Source organism: Lytechinus variegatus, chromosome 1, assembly GCF_018143015.1.
Source record: "Lytechinus variegatus isolate NC3 chromosome 1, Lvar_3.0, whole genome shotgun sequence".
Lineage (NCBI taxonomy): Eukaryota > Metazoa > Echinodermata > Echinoidea > Temnopleuroida > Toxopneustidae > Lytechinus > Lytechinus variegatus.
In genome coordinates this window covers 33,298,463-33,311,695 of record NC_054740.1, presented here as the reverse complement: position 1 = coordinate 33,311,695, position 13,233 = coordinate 33,298,463, and the positions used below count along the sequence as shown (strand labels likewise).

Sequence of the window (13,233 nt, the reverse complement as noted above, 5' to 3'; positions counted from 1 at the left end):
TTGATCATGTCTTGGAGTCTGAATTACATTTCAATTTTCAAAAAGGATTATCGGGATAGGGTGATTTGTGGGATCGTTTTTTATGACTGTTCTATTTAGCTTATGTTGCATTTATAATTACTTTAATGGCTTTAGATTACTGATTTTCTTTTATCTAATTTAGAATACAGTTTGTTGTTGTAGATTCCTAGTTTTACTTTAACCAATATGTTATAAGCATTTATTTGTTATAAAATTGAAGTGTGACATTTAAAGGGGAATGAAACCTTTGGAACAAGTAGGCTTGTGTAGAAACAGAAAAATCAAAGAATAAGAATAAAGAAAGTTTGAGAAAAATCGGACAAATAATGAGAAAGTTATGAGCATTTGAATATTGCAATCACTAATGCTATGGAGATCCTCGCATTGGCAATGCGACAAGGATGTGTGATGTCACTGATGAACAACTTTCCCTTTGGTGGACTATAAAATACCCTCAAAATGTCTCTTTTTGCTTTTTCTTACGATGATACAAACTCTTTATCCATTATGTATTCTTAAAAAATATGTATTACATGCCCTCATGTAGAAAGAACACATGATCTATGGATAGATGTGATAAAAGAGGCAATTCAAGTGAAATATATACTAAAGTAATAAAGGGAGAGTTGTTTATCAGTGACATCACACATCTTTGTCGCATTGCCAATTTGCTATCTCCATAGCAATAGTGATCGCAATATTCAAATGCTCATAACTTTCTCATTATTTGTCTGATTTTTCTCAAACTTTTGTTGATCTGTTTCTTTGATTTTTCTGTTTACACACAAGCTATCTTGTTCCAATGGTTTCATTCTCCTTTAAGAAATCACATGCAGTCTGGGTCAATGGAAACTTTACATTGATATTATCCATGTTATACACACACTTGAATCAAATTTAAGATTTTGAACTACATGTATTGATATGAGGGTACTATCACTTGAACAAACTGCATCATACACATCATTTATTTTGTATGATGTCAGTTGAAATGTTACCGCTTTTAATATAAAATTGGTTAAACTCTTTTTATTTTCATACATTATGGAATGTACTACAACAACAAAATGGAAATATGATAATATTTATAGTATTTTCGAGTTATTTCAAATTTGCAAATTTGAAAGATGGTATTATCCTTGATATTGTTTTAGTATGTTTATATGGTTCTGGAAAATAATCATGTACCATGAAAGTAAAACAAAGAAACAAATTCTTATTGGGATTATTATTGATTGTTTCTTCTGACAGGCTTAGAATAAACCACTTCCGGAGTGAAGATAAAAGACTGATTTTCTTAGAATAAACGATGACAGCATGTAGGTTTTGGTGTTGAACTGATATTAACACCCAGCTGTGTGATACCTATAAGGATGGATTCATATCAGTGAATCACATCTTATCACACCATGTAGAGTCTATGATCAAATTAACTGACATTGACCGATCTGACCGGAAGCTACTCGGTCAGATTATATGAAGCAGCAGGTAGTCATGCATATAGAAGGAAAATGTAACCTATTGGCATATTTTTTATCCAAAAATTTTTCGAAATCGTGTTTTGATTTTGATTTCACATATTAGTCTAAGAACTAAAATTGAAACTATATAATGGTAAACAACTCATCACTCCCATTTAGTCTCTTAAATTTAGTTGTTATTAAGCATAAGATTTTTCAACATTTGATTTAGCTCTGCCCAGATAGAGAGGGATTCCATTTGACTTTTAAAAATTGAAATGACGAATATCTTTGCTTGTTCATATGTCGGTTGCTATCAAAAACAAATATTAAAAAAAAGTATAACAGTTGAAAGGAAAATCGGGTAGATCATTTTAGTTGATTTCTTCGATTTGTTCCAATGTTATGATCACCATATCAGTCAGTATAGTTGTCAAGGAAGAACAGATATAAAAGATGTTGTCGAAATGATCTATCCCCTAATATTCCTTGATATCTTGCACAGCTGTTTCAGAATGAAATTTCATGTGCTCTTCTGATGATTACTCACTAGATTTACTTTTCAAAATAGAGTGATTATCAGATAGAGAAATGAGAGATGAGACTGAGAGTCTATAGGAACACCAAGAACACAATCTTCTTCTTAGGATTTACTTGGATGAAAACATCACCTATCAAAAGAATTCTGATAGAAAGATTGTGAGCTGAAACAGAATGTAATCCATGAAGAAAGGAAAATTAGTGAAAGAGAGTGGAAAGAATTTAGAGGAAGTCTCGAGGATGTCCTGGATCAATTCATTGTGACCTAGCATAACAAATGAATCAATAAAGTCGACCTCCTATTGGTCGATTTGCTGTATGGAACAGACCCATGGTTGAGTAGGTGGTTCCACACATTCTGGTCTACTCTGCATTTACAATATGTAAACACTGTATGGCGAAGGACTGCGGAGGACAAATTCTGCAGCTGCTCGAAACCTGTTGGCTGAAAGTTTTGCGCCTTTGCCACGACTAGTCTGAAACCCTCTACTGCTCATTTCTGTTATACTCGGGATAAGTTTACTATCTATTGGATGTTACTGAATACTAGAAGTTTAAGACATTGTTAATTGAAGTGCTTTGGCAGTCAGGGGCATGTCCACTATACATGAATACAAGTCTGCCGATGCCTTACATTCTTATGGACAGTCTTAAGTAAACGCTCTGTGATTAAGAATAAAGGGGTGGATCCATGTAATATGGTATTTGGATGAGTAAGGAGTTTGCTGGCCTGTGTACTTTGTTTACATTGCCTGATTTCTTTACCAGTCTTTGGAATAGACGTTCTGGTGTTGGTACTCCCGTTTGGATTTAGTCATCGTTTCCCACTTTTCCAAAACTTTGGTTTGGTTGGAGTCCAACTTCACTAGTGGCATGGTCAGTCAGTCCACGCTGGAGAATTTATGACACATGTTTGCATAGCTCTGATAATGATGGCCAAGATCTGTAGCTTCTGATGTTTGGTTGTACACACATCAGATTCTGGAGAAAGATAGGAGTTATAAACATGCTTTTGTTGCTGTCTACAACACTCCACATAATTATTCTGATGCTTTGAGGAAAGGATGATCTTTTTTGCTTAGCAGCACCTATCCCTGAAAGCAGCCTTTTTCCCCCCACATTTCTAATTGGATTGTATATAACAAGGATATACCAATTAAGATAGGGGAGGATAACCAGCTCCTGCATAGATTCAAAATGATGCGATCAATTAAACTACGGGTAAGAATTCTGAGACTTTGCACTTCATTCATATATGTTTTCAGTTCACTCCCCCCCCCTTTTCCATCGATACACAGCTACAGTTAAGAGTTGAGTGTCACAGTACTATTTTTCTTATGGTGTTGGAAGTTTTATCATTTTGGATTTGTATGAGAACTAAAACTTGTTTTCAATCTAAATGTATTTCTTGTTAACTCCACTTTACCATTCATTTACTACCTTACAATGTAATACCAGTAATGTCCCACAGCTTGTTGAATTTGAATAAGTATTAAATACATGTTGTAGTTTGAATATATATTGTAGAAACAACAGGTAAAAAATTAAATTACATCTCTTGATGTATGAGCTATGGCCCTTTGGTCCATATACCATGATGATTGGTGGGGATTTTTTTTTTACCGATTGCTAAGAAAGCATGAATGCTTGTATTCAAGCAACCGGGGGACCGACGTCTTAAGGTCCTCTCCGAGGGACCTGGTAATGAGGATTAATGCCTTACCAGAGGGCACTAGTGCACCACTTGGGAATCGAACCCGGGTCACCGGAATACGAATACCCCACTCTATCGACTGAGCTATTGCACCATTTGTGCAAAATGAATGGAAATAAAATGGATGTTGACCAACTGGTAATATGAGACGAAATGGTCATACATGTAGACGAATTAGTGATTACACAAAGTAATAATTGGACCAAATGGTTGTTAAACGGAATGTTGATGGACAGAATGGCATTAGACTAATTGAAAGTAGACCATGTGGTGAATGGATGAGTTGTCAGTATACAAATTGGCAATTTACAATACATCCTTACCCAGGCATGCAAGTAAAGATGAAGTATAGATCTATGTAAGGATGTTACAAACTGCCCACATTTGTTATTGATGTTTTTACTGTATATTATGAATACCCCCCCCCCCCCTTTCATTCCTACGTGTACTTTCATTCTTTTTTTTATCTTGATTCAACTTGAGCTTTTAATGGAAAATAACAAGCTGTACAAAATCTCATGCAGTAGTTATTAGCATAGCTCAGTACTGTGCATTATATAGGCCTGACTCCAAGTCTTTATACAAAATGTCAATGGATGCAAATAGAGGAGCATGACTTTTAGATATTTCACCAGTTCTGGTGAATATGTTTCAACATGGCATTTACTTTAAAAGAAATAAAATCATTGAAAAGTTCCATTGCACCCACCATAATAGACATGAGGATTTTCGTATCATTGCCCAATATTCCTTCCTTTCTAAATTCTATTTGTTGACTGGACTTAAATACATGTGGATTGCAAATCAGCATGTACTCAGGATTTGTTTGGGACACTATTGAAATCATATGGAATGTCTGTTTCTTCACTTATTCACTGTATAGGCCTACCCAACAGATATTCATGGTTCAGAGGATAATCTGACAATGAGATTGACATGTTTATTCAAAGTTTGATCTGTCTTCTGGTTATACATGTAGATGACCCATGAACTTGTTGCTATTGTGTGATTGACTATACCATATTTTCAAATTCCAAACTTGATTTGTGTCATTGTAATCTGAAATGATATCAGAACCACCAAGGTTACTCATAAGCTCAGTAGTAGGTAAAGGATAATTGATTTTTATTGCTTTAGTATTGGCACTCTGTAGGTTTATAGTGGGTCATTACAAATCTTTAATAGTAACCAAAAAAAATGATTCCTGACTTTGAGGTGTTATGGACAGATTGCTAGATTTTTAGTTTAATAATAGCATGGAGGTAGTTTCTACCTCCATGGTAAGGGGTAGTTATATGAGAATGAGAGCTACTACATTATATCATAACATGTTTATGGGTGCTGAATTAAGCCATAATTGTTTTCTTTGGAAATATAAAGTCCATTACCCCTTTCATAAACCCAATTATGCGGCTAATAGCAGCATAATTTGGTCGTAAAATCGGAGGAGGACCAGAGTTATCTGCATTGTTTTGATGCTGCTATTATCCGCATAATAGCAGAATAAGGACCAGATTTTGACTTTATGAACGCATTTCCAAATAATGCGGAAAATTTCATGGAGTGATCACAAGGTCACCCTTTTCCAACACCACTGCATCGGAGGGGGCGTGTCCAGTTGTCATGACGATTATCCGCCTTTTTCAGGACGGGCGCTCGTAAAAATAGTGCGGATTATTTTCGGAGTTTGCGAACGCAATTTTGATTGAATTATCCGCATTACTCTTAGGCGGCTAATTGGAGGATGGGATTATGAAAAGCGTACATGAGTATAATTACAGTATGCTATCTACATAATGCACACTGTACACTATCAAGTATCAACCACAACGTATTGTAGTAGGGCATTTCATGGAGCAATAAAGTTCAATTTATGATTTGATTGAACTGGACAGGCCATAGGTGGAAGGTTTAATGGGTTAAAATGCAATTTTCTAGGAGATTAGATCTAGTGTGTACGTTCACCCAGAGATTCTTAGGTGTGTAATATGCTCCTAAGTCTGTATAGTATCGAGCCTGAAAGGCAGATGCAAGAGGGTGCGGACCGCATCACCCATCAGGAGAAGATATAAGTGATGGAGCGGATAATTCCATATCCATCAGGTCTCATTAGGTGCTTCCACATTCTCTTTAAAATCAGGAAAAGAACCCAGAGGCTTTGGCTTGGCTATCCTGCAAGGCGTAATGAACACAGACTAATGCCTGGATAGAATTAGAAGAAACAAAAGAAATGAGAAGTTTATGACTTTGTTTCCTTGTTAAGATGCAAAGTTATTTCCTTGTTATTCTTACGAATTCAAGAAATGATTGGCTTGTCTAGAAATTTTACAAAAATACACTAAACCTTGTCCTTTATTTCCTTGGCATTACCATATTCACCATATTCTTCAGAAACAGTTGAGGTGTAAATTTATAACTGGACTCATTCTAGAACACTTTCCATGACCACCCGAACTGCATGCATCCAAACTAAGAAATCCCATATCCTGGAATGGTGTTTTTTTTTTTTAATTATCATGAAGTGTCCAAAGTGGCAAAAATTAATGATAAATGTTTAATACTTAGTATTTGATTGCATTACCCTTTTTTTTTTTGAAAACCTGAAGACCTCTTGGGATAGATTGTGAAAATGGAGTACAAGATACATTTGTATATTTTGTTGACACATATTGAATATTTGCAATGATGCGAATCGTGTAAGTACCAAAGTTTTGTCAGGAAAAAGAGTAATATTTTCCCGAATTATTGAGAAGAGTGTGAAAGCGACTGTTTTTTGTACTGGGTAGATCTGTGTAGCAGAGGAACAAAGGCCTCACTACTAGGTTGGCTGTATTTCGCATTATGCACCATCCCCCTTCTCCCATTTGTGATTGAAAGTGAAACATTGGTTAAATTGATCTTCTGTGGATCTTCTTCATTGTGTGCCCTGCGGTGACTCAGGTCAACAAATCATCCAGAGGATGGGTACTTTGTTCCAAGATGAAAATAAATGTATTGATTGTATAGATTTGCGGTGATTGAGACGGAAGGGTCTTTCTTGGCTCTCCATGAAGAACTGCAGTGCTATTAAAGTAAAGTGAAGTTGAATGTGTTTTTATTTTTCTTATATTAGGAGCCAGGGGCTTTGAAATGCAGATGTACAGTTTGTACATTGAGTAATAGACAATTTGATGATATTGATATTTGTTATGAAGCAAGAGAATTTGTAGGGTTTGGGGGTATAACTGAAAATGGCCTGTCATCTAAAGGCCTACACTGGTGCTCATTAGTTTGAAAGATTTGCACAATTTCACATTAAATGTCTCATTTTGTAAAGAAGAGTTCAATGTAAATGAATTTGATCACTAATGTACATCATTGCTTTGGGTGATAATTTGCAGTATTTACCGATGAATTCAAGGTAGGTTTCAGAAGGTCATCATTGACACAAACTTGGTCAAGGTTTGCCAATGAATTAGTCATCAATAAACCTTTAAACCTTGAATACATATTAACCTATTAAAAATTCATATAAATTTTGGAAATTCAAGGGATATTCAGTGATAAAGAGATCTTGGTGTGATAGTGCTGTTTTAATTTTTTTGAAATTCTTTCTTGCACATTAGTTAATACTTTCAAGATTTAATTGAATTTCTTTATTAAAAAGTAATCAAAGGAAATTTGCATTGACAAACGAAGAGATTATGGGTGAGAAGTGTGTAATGGTAGCAAAGTACAGGCTTTATACAATAGGGAATTATTTTGAGATTTGTCTTTTCTATCTTGAGAATTGGTACATTATTATTTGCTGCATGCTAGTTGAAACTACTAATCATGCAACAGTGAAACCTGTCTGTAGTGACCATTTATCACCCTCGGCAAAACAAAATGTGGCCTTTATAAACAGGTGACTGACTAAGCACTATAGGTTCTTCAATTTGCTTCTGAAGGAATAGTGACCACCATAGATAGGTGGCTGCTATAGAGAGGTGGCCATTAAGGCTGGTCTGACTGTTTTCTCATTTTTAAAATGAAATATTTAAAGTTAGACATGAGGGCCGTCTGCATCAGCCCGAGTTTTCAAATTAGCACGCTATTTCTGATCCAGCAAATTATCCTGATCTGAACAATCTCGAGATTATTTGTAATGGAGACACAATTATTGCGCTAGTTCGCAGGATTAATCTCGAGATTGCATGCAATCCCAAGTCAAAATATATATTTGCCATATAGAGCGCTATTTTACGAATTATCCCGCTAATTCGCAGGTGCAGAAGCACTCGGGATTATTTTATTCATGGCTTTTGATCAGACCATAATGCGTTGATGCCTCGCTCGAGCAGGAATTGCTCTTCTTGCGATGGTGGAGATGGGGTTTCTTGAATCTCGAAGAGGGCCGATTGGGCCTAAAATCTCAAGATTGAGCAAAGTTGGGCTGGTGCAGCACCGCTTATTGTAAACTTTTTTTTAACCCATAGACCTTGTACATAGCCACATCACATGGTTAAATCATCGGCTGACAAGAGTCTGACACACAATCCTTTAATATTTGAAATTTTCAGGAATTTCGGTCAATTCTGTAAAGATATTTGGTCTAATTTGGACCTTTTTGCTTTGCCACTTGTAATATAAATTCACCTCTCTCAATGTCTAGAGATATTTGATTGGAGTAAATATCCTCAGTTGTCATTGTAGTTGTAGGTCCATGTTTTAGCCCTTCCAATTTTTGATTGATGAGAAAGGAAATAAAATGCATCAGTTCTCTGGAATGCAATTTTCCTTATATATTGCTCTGGAACAATATTTGTTGGCTTCCTGTGAACACAAAATGAATGGTAGATCCATAGGAAGATTGTCAGGAGTCCTAAGATTTCATGTTGTTTAAAGAAAATCCAGAGGATGATGAAACGACTGCTTTTAAAGCTTGAACAACAATTTGCAAAACTCTAATGACTTCAGTCAGAAAAAAATAATAAAAGTAGAGAGCTGCCAAGAAGTACAGATTTTCCATATCTAGTACTGACTGACAAATGAGAAGAATTTACTAAAATGATTTCATGCAAAATACTGATTTCTAAAGTTCTAGTTTTATGTGTTGTCGTATGGTATTTCTTTGAAAATAATGATTTCCTCACCAAAATACTGATTTTCTGCTTTTATGATACTGAAATGTTCTTGTTGAGGTTGGCAGCTCTGAAAATATCTCTTGCCATTATTAAAATTTCACTTATGTCTTTGCCAAATTAATGTTCCCCCCAAATAAATTTGTCAATTTAAAAGCCTTGCGAGAAATGCCCATGTGTGTACTGCTGTACTAGCAAGACCTGAGGAATTTCTCTATTGTTTGCGAGCGTTAACAATAACAGTCCAAGGTTCACCAACTCTATTCTTTTCAAACAACGCCACGGTCTGTTGACTTAGGACTTTCAGAGTATAGCTAATGATTATTTGAATGTCTTTGGCGGTTCGTTATGAAAATTTGACTTCAGACAGTTGTGTTTCACAAACTGTCATTTATTTCACTTCAAGTGTTTTCCCTTATGTGAACGCCATCCTTAAGCGTATAATTGAGTCTTGAAGTACTGGAAACGAGATGAATTTTAATATTCGTCGTAAGAGACCGGTAAGTAGCTTACTGTTACAGCAATATCATGGTGTTGTACATGTAGGTGATGACATGACGTGTATTAAAACGTGTGACTGTGTATGTAGTACATTGTGTAACGTACATTACATGTACTGGTACTATTATATTAGGCTCACTAGGTAGGATGTATGGTATATGGTGTATTTCATCAATATTCACTAAAGTAATAGTAGATGGAGAGGATGAAGAAATCGCTCAATGAATTTATTCAAATGTGGCCTTTAAGAGGATAATGGGTGGTAGATATTAAGACAAATTGATTTTATGTAAATACATTATACTAAACATCTTATTTTTGTTTTAATATTTAATAATAGTCAAGGAACTGCAGAAATCAATGACATGAGTAGTCCTACAACGCAAACACTCAAGTGTGTTGATATACTACCTACTGTATATGGACACCGATACCTTATTATTAGGATATTACTTTTGAAATCTTGCCAAATAAGATCATCACTACTTCATTTACAAATTAAACAATCTCTTTCGAAATTCATTATGATCTGATCAGTTTGCAAAAAGTACCCTCGATTTGTTTTAAAAGACACTTCATGAACTTTCCCCAAGTTGTCTAATAATCCATGGTCAATCATCCTGTTTTCAGATGTCTTTATTTGACCTGTAAAAATAACTTCTTGGCACAGATTTTAAAGTGTGATTGTGAAATTTTGTCATTTTGTGCATAATAAGCAGAAAAGGGATGTTGGTAATTACTATAATATGGGGAGAAATACTAAGGCATCATGCATACATTATATAGCTTAATACATTAGCATTGATTGGGATTAATATGAATCTCGTATAGGCAGGTTAAAAAGAGTTTTCAGCACAACCATTTGAAGTGACCTGATATTGTTTGTCTTGATCAGCAAAATAAAAAAAATATATATATACTAGATGCCCATGCATTTGAATAGCCATACAAATTCTAGATACCTGAAATACAAATCAAAACAAATACTTTGTACTGTAGTCTTGTATACAGTAGTATGAAAAGAAAGCCTGAGTGATCTGATATCAGCAGTTCAAGAATAACCCTCTATGCATACATTGTAATACTCATTTCATTGTAAGCAAATTCTGAGATACAGTTATTAAATAATTAGATTTGATATATCTTTATATTACAATTATAGTTCAAATTTGTCTAAAAAAAATGGGAAGGGATCTGGACAAACCAAAAGCAAAGACAGCAATTCTGGAGACCCTCCGCCCCCTCCAAAATAAGTAAAAGATGTTGAATGAATGAGATCAAGACTTGTGTTTATAAAATGTGACTGACGTTTCTCAAGTTATTACTTATTAGTCTTGAATGCAGGTCCAAATTATGTATAATGGTCAGTTTGTGAACAGTGTAAATTAATGTTTGGTACTCACCTGATTCTGAAACAAATTTGCTTTTTGAAAGGAAGATTTTGATGTCCCCGATTGATACAAGTTTTCCTCTGCTAATAAGTTCCTCCGAAGTTCCTCTGCTGTACATGTTGGCTTACACTTTGAGTTTAACATGCAACACCATGGCATGAACACCTTGATGTTCAGTGGTTCAGCATTATTCCACTTTCTACATATTAAAGACCTTGGCTCTGTATGTATTTCCTTTGGTCCCATCCCTATCAATTTGTGTCGCCTTTTTCCATACAATTTCTTTGTCCAGGACATGACATGTACTTCAGAGCATCCTGCAATGTTATACTACCAGCATCCCCATATCTGGTTAATGTTGTCTTTGGTGAAATCGGTGTGGTTCTTGAAATTCAACCTTCAACCATCACTTTATGTACCCTCATCCGCATATCAAAATACACTGTTTATGCAAATTTAACTCAAATTTTCAACGATTTACGTGCATGTCCTTTTATTGGTCATATACGAGATAGTTTTGTTGGTGTTGAGATCGGTTGACTTTCTTGATACGAAGAAACAACATGTAGGGTATTTACATTGGATCTTGTTATCAGTTTACTGACCGATTGCAACTTCTGAATAGTTTAGGGTTGTAAATGGACTCTAGTAAAATGGTCATTGCCTAGTTACTCTGTTTGCTTTAGGTGTGACTTGGTGAAGCAAGAATGCTGCAGTTACCTTTGCATTGGATACAACAGAAAACCTCTGTACACACTGAGTGTGCTGCATATCTTATCGCGAAAATAGTATCTTGAAACCAATGTGGGGTGGATATCAACTAGTGTTACCATTAAATAATCAGTTGTGGTGTAAGACATACTCTTGACAAGTACAGAGAACAGCTTACTTCTTGTTTCTTGTGGATCTTTAATTGTGAATAATTCATTTGATACCTTCTCGACATTTGATGTTCAGACATTTTGGTGTATTAACCTTGTAATGGACAGACAATGTTCAGTGAACTATATCCAAGGGTGTAAACCATTGTGAGCTGTAAATGAGGAGTATCTTTGAGTTGGTTGCAAAGTCAAGACTAGTGCTTCTCATGATTTGATGAGTCATATTACTTATTACATGTATTAGTAACAAGGAAGTGCCTTCTGGACTTGGATCTAATCAAGATTGCAAATTTTCTATGCCATGTTGAAGTTCAGAGGTGGGGCTAAGTCAGGAGAGGAGAAGTCTCTGGAAGATTCTGATGTCGTACAAGATGGTGATTCTGTTGACACAGATGGGACTTCCACACTGCCTCAGGTTTGTGTCACCAAGGATGAAGGCACTACCAACAACGATAGTGAGACACCTACTTTGGAACGGAAGAAGAAATCAAGGGCAAAGAAGGTGTCCAATGCTGCTGGGAAGTTGCTCAAGAAGAAGAAGAGGAAAGAAGGTGGCAGTGTGACTGACGATAGCATCCTGGATGATAGCGTTGTTGAGGATACTCCTACTAAGAATGGGAGCTTGGATGTAGAAGCGGATGGAGAGGAAGAGAGAAATAACATTGATAAGAAGACAGAGAATGGCAATACTCTTGATACGCCAAAGAAAAAGGAAAAGAAGAAGGTAGATAGGGACAGACGAAGAACAAATGTACCAGACTTCTCAAAAGTATTGAGGGAAGCAAAAGTAAGATTTATCTTACATTTAGTATGTACCATATTTCATATAAATCTATGTGAATGGTCTTCTTTGGTAGAATGTTCTAACCAAACTGATAATACATGTACTTTTATTGTTCAAAGAAACAGAGATGCCTTTTTTCTTTTGCTGTTTGTATACTGTAGGATTCATGATGAATACATTTTTCCCTAAAATACACACTTCTTTTGCAAAGTACTTCAGATCATCCTTCAAAATATTGCATTTCTTTTTTATAATGGGGTTGGCATCTCTCCATGCATGAACTTACATGTACAACTTGCAAATGAGCGAGGACACTGTACACGAGCAGCACGTGAAGTACAACCTCCGTACGATAATGTGTCAATCGCACAGAGATCATACGTTGTAAGCACGATAAAGAACGTACAACTTACTTACTTACCATGTGCAAAAACTTTGATGCACACAACCGTTCACGGCCATGGGAGTTGCGTGCACTGACATCCTCCCTCCCTACTCTTGCCACTCCTCACCTTTTTCAGAAAAATGTGGCTGCTGTGGCCATAACCTCCGTAAAGATTGTAAGAACTAAAAACATGATGATGCACGGTGGATTGTGACCAAGGCTTGTTAAAGTCGAATATGTGGGTTATGTACGTTTAAGTGCATGAACCAAATGATGGTTTATAGTATAGGCCTGTGGTGATTAGGACCTCAAGAATCCATTCTGCGTTTGTCTACAAAAAATATTGTTCTTGACAAGCTAAAGGCTCTTGAGAGGCTTTCCATATTGTTGTAAGATTCAAACTAATTTGATTCTATGTGTCGTTACCTGCCTGGAAGAAGGGCTGGAGGGTGCA

At 35.8% G+C, this 13,233-nt stretch overlaps 1 protein-coding gene across 3 annotated transcripts in view; it reads left to right on the top strand.

Moving 5' to 3' along the window:
• Positions 1–2,388: 2,388 nt before the first annotated feature.
• The window catches only part of LOC121411918 (protein diaphanous homolog 2-like), a 68,023-nt gene continuing 57,178 nt past the window's right edge, over positions 2,389–13,233 (top strand). The window contains exon 1 of one of the 3 annotated variants that reach the window (XM_041604832.1): positions 2,389–3,242. In XM_041604832.1, coding sequence (XP_041460766.1) covers positions 3,219–3,242 — 24 coding nt within the window. In that variant the 5' untranslated portion in view covers positions 2,389–3,218. Of the gene's footprint in view, positions 3,243–9,033; positions 9,338–11,234; positions 12,398–13,233 lie in introns of those variants that run through there. The other 2 variants (XM_041604823.1, XM_041604814.1) reach the window with 2 other exon arrangements.